Source organism: Martes martes, assembly GCF_963455335.1.
Source record: "Martes martes genome assembly, chromosome: 18".
In the NCBI taxonomy this organism is placed as follows: Eukaryota; Metazoa; Chordata; class Mammalia; order Carnivora; family Mustelidae; genus Martes; species Martes martes.
The window spans coordinates 893,197-915,226 of record NC_137906.1 but is presented as its reverse complement, the minus strand read 5'-3'; the positions used below and the strand labels follow the sequence as shown (position 1 = coordinate 915,226).

At 54.1% G+C, this 22,030-nt stretch overlaps 1 protein-coding gene across 1 annotated transcript; it reads right to left on the bottom strand.

The window, feature by feature from the left end:
- Positions 1 to 5,471: 5,471 nt before the first annotated feature.
- KCTD7 (potassium channel tetramerization domain containing 7) lies at positions 5,472 to 18,336 on the bottom strand. Its single transcript, XM_080830888.1, has 6 exons — positions 17,993 to 18,336; positions 15,174 to 15,343; positions 12,096 to 12,274; positions 11,278 to 11,650; positions 7,232 to 7,564; positions 5,472 to 5,900 (listed from the first exon to the last, which is right to left on the bottom strand). Exons 1-5 carry the CDS (start codon positions 18,134 to 18,136, stop codon positions 7,561 to 7,563), a joined length of 870 nt encoding a protein of 289 aa, XP_080687014.1. The 5' UTR covers positions 18,137 to 18,336; the 3' UTR covers positions 5,472 to 5,900; positions 7,232 to 7,560.
- Positions 18,337 to 22,030: the final 3,694 nt, after the last annotated feature.

The following is a 22,030-nucleotide window of genomic DNA, read 5'->3' as shown; positions in this document are numbered from 1 at the left end:
TTCTTTCATTATTGCATTTTTGATATGCACTTGTTTTTCTGTAGCCTACCATTTTGATTCTCTTTTCTGTACATTTTAAAATTCATTTTCTTAGTGGTTAGCTTTGTGACTGTAATTTCCATCTTAAACTTATAACAGCATAGTTTGAATACCAACTTATTTAACATTGCTTATATTCTGTACATATCTCTGTCCCCTTATCTTGTTACTGTCACAGATTTCAGCTTTAAAAATTGTACGCCTGTTAACACAGGTTTACAATTAATGATTTATGTTTGTGCCTTTTAAATCATATAGGAAAAAGTCTTTTTAAAAAGATTTTATTTAGGGACACCCAGGTGGCTCAGCTGGTTAAGCAGCTGCCCTCAGCTCAGGTCATGATCCTAATGTCCTTGGATTGAGTCCTGTATTGGGCTCTTTGCTCAGCGGGGAGCCTGCTTCTCCCTCTGCTTGTGCTCGTGCTCTCTCTTGGATTAAAAAATAAAATAAATTGGGGCGCCTGGGTGGCTCAATGGGTTAAAGCCTCTGCCTTCGGCTCAGGTCATGATCCCAGGGTCCTGGGATCGAGCCCCACATTGGGCTCTCTGCTCAGCAGGGAGCCTGCTTCCTCCTCTCTCTCTCTGCCTGCCTCTCTGACTACTTGTGATCTCTCTGTCAAATAAATAAATAAATAATCTTAAAAAAAAAAAAAGACCCATTACTATGCTGCTTACGAGAGACTCATTTTAGACTGAAAGTCACCTCCAGATTAAAAGTGGAAGGGTAGAGAACCATCTGTTAACCTAATGGACATCAAAAGAAAGCTGGAGTAGTAATCCTTATATCAGACAAACTTGAATTTGTATATTTGCCCCATTTGCTTTATCATCTGTTCAGTCTCTCCCTGCACACACATGCACACACATACACACACAGTTTTCCTGAAGAATGCAACTAAACTGCAGAGTCGTGCTTCCTGACTTCTGTACATTTCATTGTGTATTTTCCTAAAAACAAAGATTCCCTCTTAGATGAGACGAGATCAGGTGCATTCAGGGTGGTACGGCCATGGACGAAAGATACCCTCTTAGAAAACCAAAGCAGAATCATTAAAATCAGGAAATTAACATTGATAAAATCCTCCTGCTTAATCTACACCCCTTACTCAGTTTTCATCAATTTTCCCAAGAATGGCCTTTATAGCTATTGCTTTTCCTGGTCCCAAATCTAACCCAGGAGCATTTAATTGTCATGTCTCTTTAGTCTCCTTTAATCTGGAATAGTTCTTCCATTTTTATTTGTCTTTCATGTTCTTGAAATTTTTGAAAAGTGGAAGATGGTCAATCTAAAGAATGTCCTTGGGGCGCCTGGATGGCTCAGTGGGTTAACCCACTGCCTTCGGCTTGGGTCATGATCTTAGGGTCCTGGGATCGAGTCCCGCATTGGGCTCTCTGCTCAGCAGGGAGCCTGCTTCCCTCTCTCTCTCTCTGTCTGCCTCTGCCTGCTTGTGATCTCTGTCAAATAAATAAATAAAATCTTAAAAAAAAAAATAAAGAATGTCCTTCAATTTGGGTTTGTCTAATGTTTTCTCATGATTAGATTCAGGTTATTCATTTTGGCAGAGAAATCATATAAATGATGTGTCTTTTTCAGGACAGGCCTTTTGGCTAATGTTGACTTTGGTTACATGACATGAGGAATCTTTCAGATGTCTACACTGTAAAGTTACTGTTTTTACCTTTGTAATTAGCTATTTGTGGGGAACCACTTTGAGACTATGTTAGATCCTGTTTTTCTTCAACAGTTCATCAGTTTTAGAATCCATTGATGATTCTTGTCTAAGTTAGTTAAAAATTTGACCACTGCTAAATGTAGATTTTTCTAAACCCCATCCTTTCCTTTATATTTGTTAGCTGACATTTTACTGTAATTAGAACTTTCCAGGGCACCTTGGTGGCTCAGTCGGTTGAGCCTCCGACTCTTGGTTTTGGCTCAGGTTGTGATCTTGGGGTCATGGGGCTGCATAGGGCTGTAAATGTCGTGCACAACAGAGGCAACATCTCTGCCTTCAGGGAGCTTATTTAAAAGGAAATACAGACATAACAAACAAGATTATTACTATTGGTAATAAATGTTATAAAGGAAATAAATCAGGTGACATGATAGTAATGAAAGTGCACTTTAGATGGCATGATCAGAGGTCCCATTTATTATGAGACATTTGAGCTGTTACGTGACATTTGAACATAAAATAGGAAAGTGAGCCAGCCCATGAGAAGGGTTGGGGGAAGGGCATTCCTGGGAGAGGGAATGACAATCCCAAAAACCTGAGGCAGGAAGTGAAAAAAAGGCCAGAGCAGAGTTGGGAAACAAGGAGCAGGATGGTGTGAGGAGGCTGGGGTGCACAGGACCCAGATCAAACATGGTAGAACCTTACAATCCCATTGTAAAAGTGAAGGGTTTCGAGTGAGCATGCTGTAGGATCTAATCAAACCCTTCAAGACTATTTTGGAGAATAGATTGGTGGGGTAATCAGGGGCCAAATTAAGCCAAGAAGCCCTTACAGTAACACAGAGTGAGAGACCATGGTGACTCAGGTGAAATTTTGACGTTTTCAAGATCCATCCTGAAGATATACTCAAGACTTGGCGATGGATTGCACTAGAAGGTGAGGTAAGGAGGAGTGTTAAAGATGATTCTCAGGTTTTTGTTGACTGGGTGAATGGTGGTGGCATTTCCTGAGATAGAAAAGATAGAATAAGGATGTTGGGGGTGGGAAGAGGAAATGAAGAATTCCATTTGGATATATGAGGCTTGAGATGGCTAACAGACACTGAAGTAGCAGTATTTATCAGGTTACTGGGCATACAATTCAAGGCTGAGGAAAGAGGCCTGGGCAGGAGTATAAATTTGGAAGTCACCAGCATATAGTTATGCCAGTTATTGGGGCACCTGAGTGGCTTAGTCGCTTCAGCGTCTGCCTTCAGGTCAGGTCATGGTCCCAGGGTCCCGGGATTGAGTCCCGCATCGGGCTCCCTGGTTGGTGAGAAGCCTGCTTCTCTTTCTCCCTCTGCTCCTCCCCCCGCGCGCTCTCTCAAATAAATAAAATCTTTTCAAAAAAGATACGCCAGTTATTGATTGCCTCTTGGCTCCATATTCATCCTTCATTGGCTCTGCAGAATTGGGTTGGGACCTCTGAATATTTTTTCCTTTGCCAATTAACAGGATATTAAACTTGGTTAGCAGGGGCTATCGGGGACACCCTGCCAAGAGGAAAGGTACTTCCCTTTCTGGTTCTGGTGTGACCGCCCCCAGCGCAGCTCCTGCAGCGCGTGGTCGTCAGCAGCACAAAGAGGCCAGCAGCTCTCCCCGGCACTCACCTCACCGGGCTTTGTAGTGGAGCGCCTCTGATAAAACACCTCCCTGAAGAGATTTTCCCAGCATCCTGGAGGAAGGATTTCCAGCAAGTTCCACCAAGCGTAGCGCCCGATGACTTCCCTGCCATTCAGTAAACCACGGCTCTGCCCTCTCCAAAAAGGGCTGACGTCAGCTCTGGGGAAGGGGCTGTTCTTCCTCGGATCCTCTATCTCAGTCCTGGGTGGCGCTTCCTCTATGTGGTCTTCCGTCTTCTCTCTAGTTACCACTACTGTTTGTGAGCCAATCCCTCATTATTACAATGCAACTACGATTAAGTTGACTTAAAGATAGAACTTGTTCAATTACTACTTTTTTGTTTTGTCTTGACTAACACAAATGACTCGATGCAGTTCGGGAACGCTCCCCGAAGGAGGAAGCAGCACACGCTGCTGTGTCAGACAAGATCCCAAGAAGTCTCTGTTATTTTCCATTCTGAGTGTGTGAGATACAAAGGCACGTGGGAGAGCTCGCCTCCTTCTCGGGCTCTTGTGCGTGTCTGGAGTGTCTTCTGAAGCCAGAACGTCTGAGAAGCACGTCCTGCCCCCACCATGGGGAGCAAGCTCCCCGTCTCGCCGCAAGTACCCCAGGCTCCGGCAGACAGAGACCCTGAAGGGCTTCTTTCAGTGCTGCCTCCAGACCTTGCATCTCTTGGTCATATTGCAACTCTCATACCTCCAAGGGTTGTCGGCCTGCCAATGCCGGGATCGCGGACATGCGGAAACAAGGGACAGGGGCTGCCCACGCTCGTGCCTCCTTGTGGTCCCTGCCACGGCACTGAAGTGCGTCTGGGTTGTGTAAGACCGTGATAGGAGAAAAGATGTACAGGGTTTTCAGCTACTGGAATTCTGGGTCCTTAGCGAGGGGTCAGCTCAAACCCCATCCTAAAAAGGCAGGATGGTCATGTGAGGAAGTGGAGGAGCATGACCGAATGGCTACTGCCTATAAACCCCCAAAACTGTGGGGTAGTTGAGCATCTGGAGAACCTTCCACCTAAGAAACATCACCTTCTTATACATTATCATGAGGATACCTTGGTTGAACTTTCTGGAAATCCTACCTCTGGATCTCAATCCACAACTGCAGGTTATCCCAGGGCTGCTGCTGCCATCAAGGAGTCAGGATTGTCATCCCAGCAGAGCACAGCTCCGACAGGGTTCAAAACCAGGCAGTAGACTCCATGTCTGTGGAATCCTCCGGGCTAAAGGCCCAGCCAGAGTAAGTGCTGGAACATTCCTGCAGGTGACTATAGACGGTACTCCTCAACATCCCACCTCTCTGAACCAGCGGGAATTTCCAGGCAGAGCTGTATTCGGGAGTATACGATCAGGCAATTGGGTAGAACATTTCCTGAATATGTCTGGAGGCAGATACGTGCTGCCTCGACTTTCTGGGAGTGCCGAGTGAGTAATACCGTCCTCATTCCGGCCAACGGTGATGTGGTCAGCTGACCAGGGAAGTCCCTATTTTTGTTAGGAAGCTCTTGGTGAATGCAGTTTCTGGGAAAATATGTTGATTATCCCTTCCAAGGGGGGAAGAGGGTGAAGCTGATCTGTTCAGTGGGGCCTTGCAAGAGTCCTCTGCACGGAGCTTAGAGAGAAGGGCTGAAAAGGCTCTTCAAATCCTAGCAGGCCAGGTGAGAAAGCTGAATCGGGAAGTCTGGGGCCTTGGTGCAAAGAGCACCTACCCGCCTGAGAAGCCGTGGGGGACACCGCTGGGTGAAGCATCGCGGCCAGGGCTGGCGGCCAGATGCTGGATGAGGTACGGCCAGAAGGGGCCAACCAGCTTTAGAATGCCAAAGACAGGGCAGTCACGAGCGGTGGGGGTGGGGGGTGGTGATGACGCAGGGAGAGTGGGGACAGTAGGCACCCACGACATGTGCACAGACAGATGGGTCCTCAGGGCAGTGTAAGCTGAGGCAGAGCTGAAAGCAAGGATGTAATGCGGAACGCACACTAATAAACACACTAAGAACGGCATTTGCAGAAGGTGATACACATTCTCGGGACTTAAACCTGATGATACCATCCAACCCATTTACGAACATAACAAAGGATAAGGATTTCAACTCAACTCTTAACCGATTAATTTCTTTTAATGGAGATCAAGCTCTAAGTTTTGTGGTGCTTTGGGTTTCTATTTCTTAATTTTTCTGTAATAAAGGAGAAGTACGTATCCCTCTAGTCAAAAGATCTACTGGAGCTAGGCCACCTGCCACGACCACATGACACAGGAAAAAACCCAGGGTCTGTAATACATTAGGAGAATCTTCTAAAAGTCATGGTTTGTGGAAGGGTTGCCACTGAGATCACAGAAGGGCAGAAGAGGTGCATCACAATCTGATTACGGGTCCCTTCTATGAAGTACTTCTGGATGGTTCAAGATGGTTCCATTCAAAGTCTTCCCTGCGGTTGAGTCGGACTTCTTCCTGGTGCACAACAGTCCTGTTTCCACTGAGTTCCAGGCGGCTGGAGGTGGTGGAATCCCAGGATATTTAGATCACGTCACTGCTCAGGAAGAACAAGCGTGTGAAGGCAGACGCCCTCAGCCGTCGGGACTGGGACTGCCTTGTTCCTAAGTCTGAACTTGCTGTTACTGTGTGGCTATGGGGGAGGGTGGCGTTCGGGGGGTGGGGGGGAGGGAAGAGCTCTGCCATCGGATGTAACAGATAACCCGGATCTACGGCTTTTGTGATAACTGCCAGTTTTTCCCTGCATTTAGACTTCAGAAGAAGATATTCATCTAAGGGAAAAATGAGATACCTAATGTTCACGGCCAATAAGGTCACTGTAGAAATGACTGGAGGAGGGAAAAAAGGCATATAATCACCCTCGCTCAGAACAAGAACTACCTTCATTAGCCCCTATTCACATAGGGGCTTTATTTTAAAGTTATATTAGATATAAAGTTTAAAATTATGTTTAAAAAATGGAGAACACTTAAACACATGACAGGAAAAACAAAATGGTAAGGAATCCAAAGATAGGACGTTAAAGATAAGTAAACAAAAGTGAGAGGAACACGCTGTAAGTGAAACAGATCAAAAGGAAAAGTTAGTTGAAGCTACCAGGTCATCTCCAAAATGATGACAAAGGAACAAACAGGCCCAGAGCCTAAGGGCCAAAAAACCCAAGCGAGGCACACAAGACGCCCTAAGCTAAACGAAAAAGCCTGACATTCAGTTCTCCTGAGGCCAGGGCATGCTTCCCCACGCGGCCAGGCCGCCCATCCGTGTGGCTAGGCCCGCAGGCTGCAGGAGTCTGACTAACTCAGCCGTCCCAGATCATCTCGCCACACCTCGGGCAGGCGACGACCATTACTCGCCTCCATCACTGCCCACGAGCAGGGCCCTTCTCCACCTAGTGAACATGTGTCCCTCACTCAGAAGGGTAGTGCACTGGGGACCCGAGCTGGCTCCTTCATGCTCCGGGATTACTTAAAACCTACACATCAAAGGTCTAATATTCCTTCTAGAGTGTCTGCCTGTCAGTTTTCACAGGGTGAGCAGGGTGAAGCCCTAAGCCCGAGGGGTGGGGCACGGAGCCGCCAAGAAGGGAGGCCCCACTGAACACCGGTGAGGACTGCAGCAAAGCCCTCCGAGTCCTGACTTCTACTTACTAGCCGCGTGCCCTTGAGGAAATTACAGCTCTGCGAGCTTCAGTTTCGCACTCGGTAAGCATTACTGGTGTATTGTCACCGTGTGATTGTGTGCACAGTAAGTAGGTCAGGGACATACTTGGCACAGGTGATGCAGTGCTTTACTCTGAAAGTCAGAACAATCGGAGATTGAAGGAAGCAAATGGAGGGCGGCATAGCTACCCAGCGCGTCAGGACTCACCTTTCTGGGTGAATCCATGGAGTGACTCCAAGGGACATCTTGATGAGGACACTCATTAGCCAGGAAGGTGTCAAACTCTGCTTCCAGAGGAAGAACAACTCCAGTCCATTTTCCTCAAGGACCGGTCTTAACCACTGAGGCCCACGTAAGCTTAGAGCCATTTCTCTCTCCCTCGACAGAAGTGGTGAATGACAGAAGGGACTCCTTCCGGAACCACTGGACGTGGTTGGGAGCTACACAGTGACTGTGCACCTGTGGTGTCTTCTTCCCCTGGAGACCTCTCCCCACGAGAGGGGAGAGCTCTGGGCCTAGACTGGGTGGGCACACTCCTACCTGCAACAGAGACAAGGCTAGAGTAGCTGCAGAACGGTCCTCACGGGGCCCACGTCCCTTTTACTTCAAGCCGGGGAGAAGGTCAGCGGCCGAGCTCGGGAAAAGAGCCTCGTTTATGTCGTTGAGTGTCCCGAAACACACCACATTTTAAGGAGAAATCAAGACATTGTTTGCTAGCACCGTGGGGGCAGAGGAGAGATGAGAGTAAGTCTCTAAGAAAGAAAGGCACAGCACCCAGGTTCTAATTCTTCACTTTAATGCCATGGGAGGGTCCTGGGGCTCCATGCACCGAAGCGCTTACAGACAGGCAGCGAATGAACACAGGCGGTGTTACACCACATACACAAACCCACCACCACACAGAAGGAAGACAGTGGGCCCAGGTGACCTCCCATGCCCCGGAGGCAACCGGTTCCTAGACCCAGTCTTTGTTCCCACCTCTTCAACCCCTGCCAACCCACCCGTCTCCCAGTTAACACATGTACACATATATGTTTCTTCCAGAATTCCAAGAAGTGCCTCTTTCACCCCAGGTCCCCACGCTCCGGCTTCTGATGAATAAAGCCTCCCTCTTTCAAGGACCACAAGGCAGGCACTGCCTTCATGAACGGGCCCCAGTGAACGGTACCTAAGAAAGCTTAATCACTTGGTATCAAATACGGACAGATCCCAGGTAGAGGTAAAATTCTAACTGGGATCAAAATGCTCAGTGAAGCAGTTTTGTTCTGTTGCTGCTGTCATTTGTCTTAACCTCTTCAGGATCCGGCGTGGACCAAGGTTGCACACTGAGGCTCACCCCACTTTGTGGCTTGCAAATGTCATTCTTCTAGTCCCCCAACAAGCAACCCAGAGCAGGAAGGTTGTGTCACCTGACCAGCCTGAGGCACAAGGCTCCGACAGCTCCCAGAACACCCTAAGCCCCAGGAAGAAAGAACAGAAACTTGCAGAGCACAGTTGACTCTGCGCAGGAGGAGCGACGGACAGCCTCGTGCGTTGCCCCAGAGGTAGAGTAGGGATGCTCGCGATTCGTCTATCCTTCTATTTAGAGAGTTACCCAAGGAGCTCCTCCGCCTGGCGTGCTGTCATGTTTCATTGTGGTTTTGTTTCGATCTTATCCGTTGCCGTTCGGTTTTTCACTTTTGCGGAGTTTTGCCATGGCTGCGCTTGCACCATCCAACCCGTCCCCTAAAGCTTCCACCTTCCCGGCCAGGGAGCACGACACCAGGGAGAAAGGTGCCCAAAGCCAAACGTAAAGGAAGCTCCAAAGGCAGGCACTTGGTTTAACCCATCAATATCACGCACAAGAATTCTACGAAAACGTACTCCCTGTGGATTGGGAACAAGCGTTCATCCTTCGGAGCCCTCCTTCCTAACCCAACCGTTCTTATGCTCTAGACCTGACCAGTTAGACCTGAGAAGGGATCCAACTGCGGAAAGTCACCTCCTCAGAGACGACCTGTATCTGGAGGCCAGTATCACAAACCACCACACCCAAAAGCACTTTTCATCTTGGCCTTGGCTTCTCATCAGAGAAGGGCCAAACTGGGCCACTGAATTCCTTCACTTCGTCTGGAAAGAGCTCGAAGCTGGCTGCCAGTGTCCCTGCTCTGCCTGGTCTACTAGCCCAGAGCCCTGTCTCTCCCGCAATGGCACAGAGTACACCACTGTGAGGACAACACAGGGCCAGATGGTCCAAAGAAGTGTCTCTAGCAAGGGGTCTGGGGACACTGTCCTCATCCAGCATTCCTGTAGCCCTAAGCTAGTCTTCAGGGCCTATCTCTGAGCAAACTTACGTCTGAGCCTACCAGTCACTCTCTTCCACGTTTGGACTCTAACCAAAATACTGTGATGCCCTGTGCCGGCAGTGGGAACGAGAAGGAGCCAAGGCCAGAGAACCGAAAGCACTGGGATTAACTGTCTCCTTTCTACTCACACCAGCTTTCTCCCGAAGAGCTTGCCTCAGCGTCTGTCCAAAAATGAGTCTGCATTAGACAGAAACACCGATCGGAGCAAATTCAGTGAAGGACTTCTATTAGAACAAGACAAGAGCCGCGCTGTTGGAGTAAGCTTTAAGCAGGGACATCAACTCCAGCACAGCGATGATTCATTGGTGGATGAGAGCAACAGAGAGAGCACGTATCTCAGAACCTCAACAACTGACTTCACCTTCCTCTTAGAACCCCGTCTGGACCTCTGTTCCACCACATGACGTGAGTGCAAAACCGCGCCCCGCAACCCGCTCCACAGAGGGCCAGGAGGTCACTGCCCCACTGAGGGGTTCAGCGAGGTCCCAGGACTTGGCCTTCTCTTCCTCGGAAGGATGCAGACATCCTCAGCTCCCCCTCCCCCCACCTCATCAATCTGGTCTTGTAGGACTGAGACCAATGAGGCTGTCCTTACCCATGTTTTACATATGAAAAAATCTCCCTAACAAATACCCAGGACCGTCAAGCACAGTCACGGTCACAGGGAGAAGCCCTCAATGCAGCACAGGAACGTTACGTTCCCACTGCTGGGGCCGCACGGCGCTTCTTTCAGGAGACGCGTGTCCACGGCCTGCTTAACTGCCCTGGTCTGAAGACGGAGCAAGAAGAAAGTGCAGCGCGAGCAGGACCCTGTGGGTCGTTTCCTCTGTCTGAGATGTGGGGAGTACAGCGCGATGGAGCTTTGCTACAGTTGTCCTACAGCTCCCGCTATAGCTGTGCCTCCCACCCAAGCCTTTGTTTGCTTCCTCAGAACAGACACTTCTCCTAGGAGAACGTGAGCAGGGTAAAGCAGCGGGGTTTTAAAAAGAGGGGGTTCCTATCTACAGAGGTTCACCACAAATTGGATGCTAACCCATGAAATGGCAGCCAAAGAGATATTCTGAGCCTCCAGAAAGGATGTTACACCTCAAAGATAACAGAAGATCTATGCAACCTGCCTGCTTGACTTGGGGAATCTTCGAAAGGAACCTCTGAAATCTACATTACAGCCCTGAGCAGATAACCCTTCAAGCAAGGAAGGTTGGCGGAAGGTAGGAGAAGCTGCGGCCCTAAGGCAGGGCTGTAAACATTGTGCTCTTCTAAGGCCAACCTGGTGCACGGCTTTGGCAACTATGGTTACATCTCCAGAAGGTGGTGAAGAGTGGGTTTCAGGAGGAAGAGTCTCTCCACATCCTAAAACAAAGCCTGGAACTATCCCTGGGGGAAGAGGGAGAGAAAATGCTTCTCCTTCAGTCAGGGGCTGTGGGGTAGGTCCTTGGGTCACCCCCATCGCGATCTGTGTTCATACCTGTGTGCTAGGCGCACGCAAGGGACCCTCGGACAGGGCGCTCAGGAAGGGATCACGCCTGGATTAGTCTGGTAACGTGGGGGCAGAAACTCTCTTGCAAGACCAGGAGAGTGACAAAACCTCTCTGGACTTCCTGGTCCAGCCGGAGCTCGCCAGACCCCACCAGCCTCAGGAAAAGACTGCCGTGCCCTGAGGAAAGGTCAGGAGAGCGCGGGTACAAGTCCCTCCGGGCCACAAGCCCTGAGCCTGACCTCGAGGTACAGCCGGGAGACTGCAGCTGCCAGGAGACCTCCATCCCCTTGCAGCTGCGCCTCGGGACTCGGTCCTCACCTCAGCGGGTCTGGGGCAGTTAGTGTCCCTCTCAGGATCCTACTCCCAGAGCCACTAAAGAGAACGGACGCCCTCCCTGACAGGCCTCTGTCCCTAGCAGGGCTACTCACCACCACGTGATCTTGAACTCATAGATGGGACGCTTGCAGTAGTAGTGGTTGATGAGGTGCTTGTCACACACCCCGATGCACTGGTGGTCCACGACGAGGCCCTGGGCTGAGAGGTCCGTGACCAGGCAGTGCAGTAGGTCATAAACATCAGCCACAGCCTCCCAGGGCCCAAAAGACACATCCACCTCGCAATGGTGCTCAAAGAGCTGCCCATCGCTCTCGCTCCGCTCGAAGCGCAGGGAGTTGAGAAGCGGACACTCGTAGGGGGTGATGGGCATCTCCTCCTTGAAGACACAGACCTTGAGCTTGGCAAAGCGGGCCTTCCGCTGGACCGCACGCAGCCGGGCAATCTCCACGATCCGCTCCAAATGGTCTGTGGGGGCGAAGACGTCACGGGGACAAGGGTCAGGAGGTTGGGGCGTGGCCCAGGCAGGGTCAGGGCACACAGAGCGCCCCAGTGAAGGCAGGATCCAACCGGGGAGAGAGATCCCGGGGAAGGGACTCTTCGGGCTCAGGAAGGACGCAGGCTTAAACAGCGATCATGGATCACCACGGCAAAAGGAAACCAAGCGACGGAATGAGAACAATCCTTCTGAAATGTGATTTGGTGATGTCATAGGCAAAGTGGGTCCTATTTAACCTGAATCGTCCCAGTGTGACCGGGAGGGGAGGGCGGAAAGGGAAGCAGGAATCTCTCCAACCTCGAGCAATGCAGACGAACCTCAGCCCCACTTCTCCTGCTGAAGACCTAGGCCCAGACAGATGCCTTCAACCCTCCTTTCCCACACCTTGACCACCCTGGGCAGTTGACCCCTCACCTTTGTAATAGGGCATGAGTCCCAGAAATGCCTGGCGCACTTTCTCTCCCTTCAGAGGCTGCATGTTCTCTAGCTGCTCCAGGAGGGGACCGATGGCGTAGTACTGGGCCTCTTTGTACACAGCCCGTACACGCTCCCGGGGCGGCAGGTCGCCTGAGCGCAGAAAATTCAGCACATCTCTGAGCAGGAAGGAAAGAGAGGTGCTGAGAAGGAGTTAAGGGACCTGGGCAGTGACACATGGTAGTCAGAGCACAGAGTCTGGAACCAGACTACCAGCTGCATAACCTTGGGTAAGTGAACCGAACCTCTCCGTGCCTTGATTTTCTCATCTGTAAAATGAGGGAAAAATGTAAAAAAAAAAAAAAATCAAACTACCCCATAATGGGATCAAGGGATTCAGTGAGTTTATAGACAAAAAGTGCTTGGAAAATACCTGGCACTGGGTAAGCCCTCAATATGCATTGGCAGCTGTTATTATCCGCATCATTACTATTAGGTATATTTTTTATTTTTATTAGGTGTTGTTATTATTGGGTATACATAGGAATAGTGGAAAGATGTGATTTCTGGGCTCCTTAATCTAGATATTTAAATTGAGGTATAGTTAATATGCAATCAAGGTAGACAGTTTGATTACGACCACCACCTACACCAAGATACAGAACATTTCCATCTCCTTAGTCTCCCTCTGCCTCTTCCCATTCAAGCCCCAAATTCTTCTATCAACAAAGACTACTTTTGCCTCATCTTGAAGTTCATATAAGCGGAAGCACACAGTACGTTCTCTTCGATGCTTATCCTCTCTCCTTCAACAGAATGCTTCTGAGAGTCATTCCCGTATGTCGTGTGTGACAAATGAGGTGGCCCGGCACTGAATGGATAGCCTGTCATTTATTTACCAATTTTCTTGTTGACGGACAGTTGCGTTGTTCCCAGTTTGGGGCTCTTATGAGTAAAGCTGTTATGAACATTTCTGTATAAGACTTCCTGGGGACACACATCTCAGCTTCTCCTGGGCATATATTAGGAGTAGAACTGTTCACTCTTAAGGTGAAGTGCGTGCTTAACAAGATGGTCGTAGCGTTTTACGTTTTCACCAGCAATGCACAGGGTTCCCCATCTTCTGTACATCCTCGCCGTTAGTCTTATTCTGTAGCTACAAAGACATCAAATGTCTACCCCAACACCTGAACAAACTGGTTCTTGGGTAAATAAAATCACATACTGCATTTTCTTAAAATAAAAATTCAGTTCTTTTAATTCTATCTTCAGATTCTTTAAGTGCTAAGAGTAATCAGATCCTTCACTGGTAGGTGTGGGCAGGTCTTTTCTGTAAAGACATGTGAGTAAACCCCAAGATCAAGATGTTGCCTCCGTAGTACTCTATGACCACGACGTAATACCGGCTAACACTGACTAAGTCCTGATCTGTGTCAGTCATTCTCCATGTGTTATCGCATTGAATCACTTCAATGACATTGTGGAGTAAGTGCCATTTTAGGTCCATTTCATAAATGAGGAAAAGGAGGGGCTCGGAGAAGTTAAAGAACACTCTTACTCAAGGAGCCACAGCTAGCAGGAGCCCAAATGCAGCCCCGCAAGCCCATATCCACAGTGGTCAGACTCCAGTCCCAAGTGTTTCACTCATCAAGCAGCCTTCATGATGGGTTCTAGGAGCACAGGAACCGCACCAGCAGAAAAATGTACCTGACCAAATGCCTTAAACACCTGTACTATTTTATCTGAGTCTATAGGCAACTTCATCTGCTGATGATGAGTCACAGGCCATGGGAGTCCAGCAGCCTGAGGATAAATGCTACAATATCCTGCTTTCTGCCACACCCCTGCCTGCCTCTGACCCTCTCCAGCTATGGCCACCTGGGCACAGGCACATCAACCTAGAGCCAAACCCTGCTCCCCCTCCCCACGACCCCTTTCCAAACTGGCGCTCTAGGATCTTAAGCAAACCTTGGTCTGCTCTGAAAAACATAACCCCGGGGCAAGGCCCAGCTAAGAGTACTGTGGGAGCTGCCAGCTGGGGCCAGCACTTTCCTCCCCCAAACAGCCTGCAAACAAAAATCTTTTTATAGCTCTGCAGAGCGATGTGACACTTTGTTTTCTCAGCATCAGAGGCAGCTGACAGCCCAATGGGGACACCCAGACGGTTCAAAGTCAATTGCTTGACCAGAGGCTCCTCTCTGAGGATAAAAACGACCTTTCTCCCAGCGCGGGCAATCCGAATCGGAGGCCAGCACGAAGATGTCGTGGCTGGAGAGTTCCTGCCTCCCTCGTCAAGCTGTTGAAGGTCGAGGACCATGTTAGTTCTCTAGTCATTCCAAAGTTGGACTGAAGGGCCCGAGAGCTTTCGCCACATGCTCTGGAGGGACCTGGCCGGAGGTCACAGAAAGGCTCCTTATGTAATCGGCATGGCAGGCCTGCGAGGCAGCCACAATTATTTCTCATTTCACAAATAAGGAAACTAAAACATCAAGTCTTTAAACTGTTTATGTGTGAGGTGTCAGAAGTCCTTTCTTGCGAGGGGCTATTTTCTTTTTTGAGATTGTGTCTTTCCATGTTTTAGTATTAAAATGACAGTCACAATTGAAGATGGTTTTTTTTTTGTAAAGACTTTTCTTGGCAAAACTAAAGGATGGTAATCACATATTGGCCCTTCCCTCACCTTTTTTGTTCATTTGTTTTAAACTACTGAAGGAAGTCTGACGACCATGGCCACATACCACGTCCCTCCCTAATGGCAATGTGGAGCCCCAGAATCTGAATCTGAGGACCCCCCATGAAGCTGTGTTGGAACCCCCCGCCTCCAGGTGGGATCACATCTGTTCCACACAGGAATTCAATTTCACAGGACAGAAGCAGTTCTACCACATCCAGCCACTGGGTGTCACCTGGGATTTCTCTGGCTGTCCTCATCTCCTCTGGGAAAGTAAATGCCTTCTGATCTCATTCAATAAACACATTTATTAAATTCCATCAGCACGTTTGTTATCTCCTCTTCTAGGTACGAAGCCCAGGACACTTACTAGGACTACAAAGTTGATCACAGAGGGATAAACCTACCCAAAGTGCGTGCCATCCCGGTCGATGAAGTACCGGCCCTCGGCGTCCGTGGGGATGTAGTGCCGCCCGCTGAACATGGCCGCCAGCATGGTGTCCTCATAGCGCCGCAGGGTAGACAGGCGTGTGGTGAAATGAGCCCCTCCAATGTTAAGGGGGACAACCTCGGGAAACTGGAAAGGAACCACCGGCACTTTCAGCCAGGCATTGGGGAATGAGAGCAGGGGCTGCTCTGTCTTGTCTCCCTGGGTCTCATTAGTGCAGCACCGTTCAGGTACCCAAGGCTAAAATACGGGAGTCTTTCCGAATGCTCTCCTCTGTCGCCCCCTTCCCCCACACTCCTCAGTTGCCAAGTCGACCCCACTGCTCCCCAACACCATTCAGTCAGGCCTCCCCACCCCAGTTCTACTATCTCTGCTCTAGTATGAATTTACCATTTTTATGTCCTTGCTTATGTTGTCTTCTCTGTCCAGAATGTTCTTCCCAGTCTCCCTCTGTCCATCTAGCGAATGCAATTGCCCTGAATGTGGTGTGTGTTGTTCACTGCACAAGGGCACCTGTCTCCCAGTGATCTGCCAGCCCAGCTGTGTGCCCTTTGTCTAATGTACACCTCGGCACCATATAAGTTAGCAGCATCCATTCACTCTAAAAGCTTCTCTTTAAGGTTCCTGATTCTGTGAGCATTCCGCTCTTTGTTCCCCGCTTGCCCCCAAGACCGAGTTAACTAATGAGTCAGCCTCCATTGTGCCTCCACCATGTGCCACGCTCTCCTCTTTGTAGCGCCTGGCATGCCACAGGGCAGGCTGGCCGTTATGTGCTCCTGTCAGCCCTCCTTTCCAGAACCCAAGCTTCCTGAGGGCAGCATCTCATTCACTCATCACGAGCCCACCCACAGCAGGGCTCGCAGATGGTCGTGGATCATTCCAGACATCCACTCCACATTCGCTTTACCTCACTGCTTCTCTCCTATTTAAACCACAGAGTGAGATCAGTGCCTGGTCCAGCTCAGGTTCCGGAGGCGGGGGGCAGGGGGAGGAACAGGCCGTGACGGTATAGAATGGCCCAGAGCAGCTCTGGGTAAAATGCTCAGCACCCGCTGGGGGGGAGGGGATGTATTTCACTGCTTGTTATTTTTAAAGAAATGAAACCAGTTCCGATTTTCCCGCAAACCTCCAGCTTCACTAAAATTCTATACTAGTGCATACTTTTCAGTATTATAACGCCTCTCAGCCTCCCGTGTACTTTTGTCTGCAGAGGCCTTTCCCCCAGCTTTCCAGTCCCATCTTTCCCCCACTCTTCTTTGAGGTGTAGCTGACACACAATGTTGCGTTAGTTCTGGGGTGTACGGCACAGTGATCTGGCAGGTCTACACCGCACGGTAAGCTCACCACAGGCGCAGCTACCGCCTGCCACCAGATACCACTATTACAGGATCACTGACTATGTTCCTTAGGCTGTGCCTTTTATCCCAGTGACGTATTCATTTCGTACCTGGAAGCCAGCACCTCCCAGTCCCCTTCAGCCACTCTGCCCGTCCTTCCACACACACCGCCCCCCCACCGCTGGTTAGTTCTGTGTTCATGAGTCTATTTATGCTTTGTTTGTGTGTTTGTGTTGTAGATTCCACATATAAGTGAAATAATACGTTTTCAACTTCTTCGTGAAATACAGCAGGACACCAATACATTCCGTCGAAGTTACCCAGAGCCCCACGCGGTGTCCGGGGCGCAGTGAGGACCCAAACACGCCCTGGATGAACGAGCGATGAAGGAACGGGACAGAAAGGCGGGTACAGTTCTTGTGTGTGGGTGCCCTGTCACTCTTCGGCAGCCAAAGGGCAGCAGGTGCCTGCTACGCACTCCGCACTCCGCAGCTCCGACGCCGAGGACGCGGGCTGCTGCGGGATAACGAGGCTCCACACTTCTGGAGCTCTCGGGACCTCTTCCAAGGGCATCTCCTGCCAGTCCGGGGGTTCGCTCCGTAGCAGAGCTGAAGACTGGGGCGCAGAGGGAAGCGGTCCAGCAGCGCGCCGGACCCCACAGCGGGCAGCGGGCCGGCGCGGGTCCTGCGCTCCCGCTCCCAGACCACGCGCCTTCCCGGTGACGGCGCGCACGAGATGACCCCGCGGCGGTCCTTTCCTTTCCCCGGCTGCGAAGATGCCCGCAGGGTTTGGCTCGTGGTCACAGGCGTTTCGGGATGCTGCGAGCGTAGCTTGCAGTCCCGAGGGGACCGGCCCCCCCCGCCGCCCCCCCGGAGCTGTCCCTCCTCCCGGGACTGCACGCGTCCCAGCCTCCCTCCCGCAGCGCCGCCGCAGCTCCTCCTAGTCTCTCCCTGCCCAGCCGGGAGGCCCCACCTTCCCCTCTTCCCCCTCCCCAGGCTCCTACGCGAAGCCAGGAGGAGCTCCCGGCACGGCGGCGGGCAGGAAAGCCCCGCGGCCGGCAGGTGGAGGCGGACACGCCGATCCGCGGGCTGCGTCTCTGCACGGGCCAGCCGGGCAGCAGGTCCGGGCAACCGCGAGGGCCTCCTCCTGGCTTTCCTACAAGACGCTCCCCTCTCGGGGCGCCCGGGCCCCCTCCCCCAGCCCCCTCCCCCGTCGCTCTGAGGACGGGCCGCCGGGTGCGGTCCGTGACTGCCGGGGGCGGGGGCTGCGCCGGGGGACACACCCCGGGTGCGTTTGGGGGGGGCGGGGGGCAGGCGCAGCTCCTCGGGCGCCGCCCTCGGCCCGGCCTCTGACCCAGCCGCAGCCCTGCTCACGCCCCGCGGTCAGCTCTGCGGGGCCCCGGCGGCTCCCCCGCGCCCCTCCCACGCCCCGGCCCCGGTACCTCCTGGGGCAGCAGGGGCAGCGCGTGCCCCGCCTGCGTGGCCGTCGGGGTGGCCGGCTCCAGGAAGTCGTCCTCGGCGTCGGAGCTGGACATGGCACCGTCCGCGCGACGGCTGTCTGGCTCCCGCCCCGTGACTGCCACCATCCCTCTGGCTCTGCACAGTGGGCGCGGCTGCGGGCGGGCGGCGGCGGCCCGGGCACTAGCGCCGAGCAGCGCCGGGCATGACGCGGCGCGGCCGAGGGGCGGGCCCGGGGGGCCGAGGGCGCGGGGCGCGGGGGCGCGGGGGCGGCCACTCCCTCAGCGCCGAGCGGCTCGCCGACCACCGCGCGCACCGCCGGGCCACCGGCCTGACCCGGCCGCCCCCTGCTATTGGCCGACGCGCCTCTTGCTCCGCCTCTGATTGGCAGGAAGCTCGTCCAGTCCGAGAGCAGGCAGCGCGTCGGCCTGCGCCTGAGTGGCCAGTGGGAGCCGGGCTGCGGGCCCGCCCTGCTCTGATTGGTCGTCAGGTCAGCGGACGCGCCCTCGCCGCCCGCCCCTCTCGTCCGGCGCGCAGGGCGGGTGCGCGCGCGGCCACCGCGTCTACGCGGGCTCTCCCCGTTGGCTCCGAGGGTGGTGCCCGCGTCGGGGTCGGCGCCTCCTCGCCGGAGAGCAGGCAGGGCCTGCGGCCCAGTCGTTGGTCTGTGGGCGGTGCTGTCGGCCCTGGGCCCCCTCGGGCGCCGAGGGCCGGGGAAGTCCGGGGCGGGGAGAGCAGGCCGCCGCGGTGGAGGTGCAGGAGGAGCGCGGAGGGCGCGGAGGGTGCGGAGGGTGAGGAGGGAAGCGGCGGAGGCCGCTGAGGTGTGAGGTGCGGGAGAAGCGCGGAGGCCGGGGAGGTGAGGCGGGAGGGGGCGGAGGCCACGGAGGTTGGGGAGGAGGGTGGAGGCCGTGGAGGTGAGGCGGGAGGGGGCGGAGGCCGCTGAGGTGTGAGGTGCGGGAGGAGGGCGGAGGCCGGGCAGGTGAGGCGGGAGGGGGTGGAGGCAGCTGAGGTGCGGGAGGAGGGTGGAGGCCGGGGAGGTGAGGCGGGAGGGGGCGGCGGCCGCTGAGGTGCGGGAGAAGCGGGGAGGCCGGGGAGGTGAGGCGGGAGGGGGTGGAGGCAGCTGAGGTGCGGGAGGAGGGTGGAGGCCGGGGAGGTGAGGCGGGAGGGGGCGGAGGCCGCTGAGGTGTGAGGTGCGGGAGGAGGGCGGAGGCCGGGCAGGTGAGGCGGGAGGGGGTGGAGGCAGCTGAGGTGCGGGAGGAGGGTGGAGGCCGGGCAGGTGAGGCGGGAGGGGGTGGAGGCAGCTGAGGTGCGGGAGGAGGGTGGAGGCCGGGGAGGTGAGGCGGGAGGGGGCGGCGGCCGCTGAGGTGCGGGAGAAGCGCGGAGGCCGGGGAGGTGAGGCGGGAGGGGGTGGAGGCAGCTGAGGTGCGGGAGGAGGGTGGAGGCCGGGGAGGTGAGGCGGGAGGGGGCGGCGGCCGCTGAGGTGCGGGAGAAGCGCGGAGGCCGGGGAGGTGAGGCGGGAGGGGGCGGAGGCCGCTGAGGTGCGGGAGGAGGGTGGAGGCCGGGGAGGTGAGGCGGGAGGGGGCGGAGGCCGCTGAGGTGCGGGAGGGGGCGGCGGACGCTGAGGTGCGGGAGGAGCGCGGAGGCGGGAGGGGGTGGAGGCCGCTGAGGTGCGGGAGAAGCGCGGAGGCCGGGGAGGTGAGGCGAGAGGGGGTGGAGGCAGCTGAGGTGCGGGAGGAGGGTGGAGGCCGGGGAGGTGAGGCGAGAGGGGGTGGAGGCCGCTGAGGTGTGAGGTGCGGGAGGAGGGCGGAGGCCGGGCAGGTGAGGCGGGAGGGGGCGGCGGCCGCTGAGGTGCGGGAGGAGGGTGGAGGCCGGGGAGGTGAGGCGAGAGGGGGTGGAGGCAGCTGAGGTGCGGGAGGAGGGTGGAGGCCGGGCAGGTGAGGCGGGAGGGGGCGGCGGCCGCTGAGGTGCGGGAGGAGCGCGGCTCGGGCACGGGGCCCACGGGGCGAGCCTGGGCGCCCCACGCGTCCCGGGTGAGTCGGGCAGGAACCAGGGAAGGAGAGCGCGGACGCGGAGAAACCGAGTTCCGCCCCGGGAATCCGCCCGAGAAGGCCGCGGGACCGACGGCTGGCAGGGGCGTGGCTCCGGCTCGGGAAGCAGGGCTGCGCGAAGCGGTGAGAAGGCGGCCCCGGGGGCCCAGGCCGCAGGGAGGCCCGCGGCCACCACCCCTGCCCGGCGCTCGCCCTGCGCTGCGGCGCTCGCTCCGCCGTGCTGCGGGGCTTCCCGCGGGAACGGGCTTTCCCGGTCCTCCCCGCGTTCTTGGCGGGGCTCCGGGGGCCGCGGCCCGGGGGAGGCCCCGCACGATGGGCGGGAAGGGCCGGAGCCGCCTTCCCGGACTGCAGGGCCGTTGGCCGGCGGCGGCGTCTCCACCGACGGTGCGGCGGCTTCCAGGCCCGGTCACAGGAGCGCGGCGGGGAGAGGCTCCGCGAGACGTCGGGGGGACGGGGTGAGTAGCAGAGGCCCGTGCAGAGGCGGGGGCGCCCGCAGGACCCCCGGGTCGCTTCTCCGAGAGCAGACCAAGCAGCAAGCCCCGACTCGAGCGACTGCGCTCTTCCCGCGTCTCCCGGAGGGACGCTCTCAACGCGACCTCGGAGGACTGATTCGCCACCGAATCTGCGCGCCCGATTGCGGTTCATGGAGGAATGAAATGAAATGAAGGAAATGAAAACAAACAGAAGCGCCCACCGTCTTCTCCGTGTTGCCGTCTTAGTTTTCATTTCGACCTGAACACTCCGCACACGCAAGCAGTCGTGGACGACAGACGCGGACCCCCGCCCCAGCTCCCCGCTCCTGGCGCACCGAACTACGAGCGCGGTCCTGTCTGGACTCGCCTCCAGATCTCATCGCCCCGCTCCTAAATACCGTATTACTCCGCGCAGGTTTCCCTTTCTTTGGGAATCACGACACAAAAATGCAAAACCATATAGGTATAGTGTGAAGAGTAACTATAGAGCAGAAACCCGTAGGACCACTACTCAGTCGAGAGCCAGAACATTGCCAGCCTCCCTGATGAAGATAACCTCCTTTCTCCCAGAGGTCACCAACATCCTCACTTTTCTGACCATCCTTTCCTTGTTTTCCAAGCTTAACCACTCTCGTCTACACCTCTAAGCAATGCAGTTTAATTTTAGCTGTTTTTAGACTTTATTTTTTTCAAGATCTATTTATTTGAGAGAGAGAGAGAGAACGGGGGGGGGGCAGGGGGCCAAAGAGAGAGAATCTCAAGCAGGCTCCCTGCTGAGCTCGGAGCCTGACATTTTTATCTTCTCCCCTATCCTACCCAGATCCTATGTATGTATTAAGCATCTCCCTGAGGAATGCCTTTGTGTGGTCCCTTGCCAGCACCTGACAAAACCCACCAGATTAACCCATCAGCCTTCCATGCTCTGCTTCTGGGTGAGCGCCATCACCATGTGAACTGGTACCACTATAAATGCATGATTAACAGTGCCGCTGGGCCATCTGTCCATGGTTTCTTTTAGTCAGCTCTCGCTTTTTTAAAAAATTGAGATATAATTGATATATAACATTATACTGGTTTCTGGTGTACAAACAGTGATTGAATATTTGTATGAGTTGCAAAAGGCTTGCCACAGTAAAACCAGTCAATATCTAAGTCAGCTTCCTCTTCTATTTCCACTCTTATTACTCTTTCCAAGACCCCTCTGCACCCCAGGAAATCGCTCCACCTTCCAGCAAATGGCAGTCTGGCTTTTACTGCATAGAGCAATGAGACTTATCAGGCGTAAAGAACTCTCTGCACTTCCTACCATCTCCCTTGCGCGTTAACCCTCTTCGGGTTTGAGGCTAAGTCTCCAAAGCAGGCTCTGACTTTTCCAGGATTGTACTTGCTCCATCCGGTAGCCCTTTTCTCCTGAATTTTCAGTCTCTTCCTCTATATTGTTTCTTTCGCTACAGGCTATTTTATGTGCCAGCTTCTCCCATCGTAATAAATACAAGTTCTTCTT

Excerpts from the sequence above, each read along its gene's own strand:
- KCTD7 (XM_080830888.1), bottom strand. The coding sequence starts at position 18,136 with ATGGTGGCAGTCACGGGGCGGGAGCCAGACAGCCGTCGCGCGGACGGT. Across the intron at positions 15,344-17,992 it reads TGCCCCTGCTGCCCCAGGAG|TTTCCCGAGGTTGTCCCCCT; the intron begins GTACCGGGGCCG and ends GTTCCTTTCCAG. Across the intron at positions 12,275-15,173 it reads CGGGATGGCACGCACTTTGG|AGATGTGCTGAATTTTCTGC; the intron begins GTAGGTTTATCC and ends CTTCCTGCTCAG.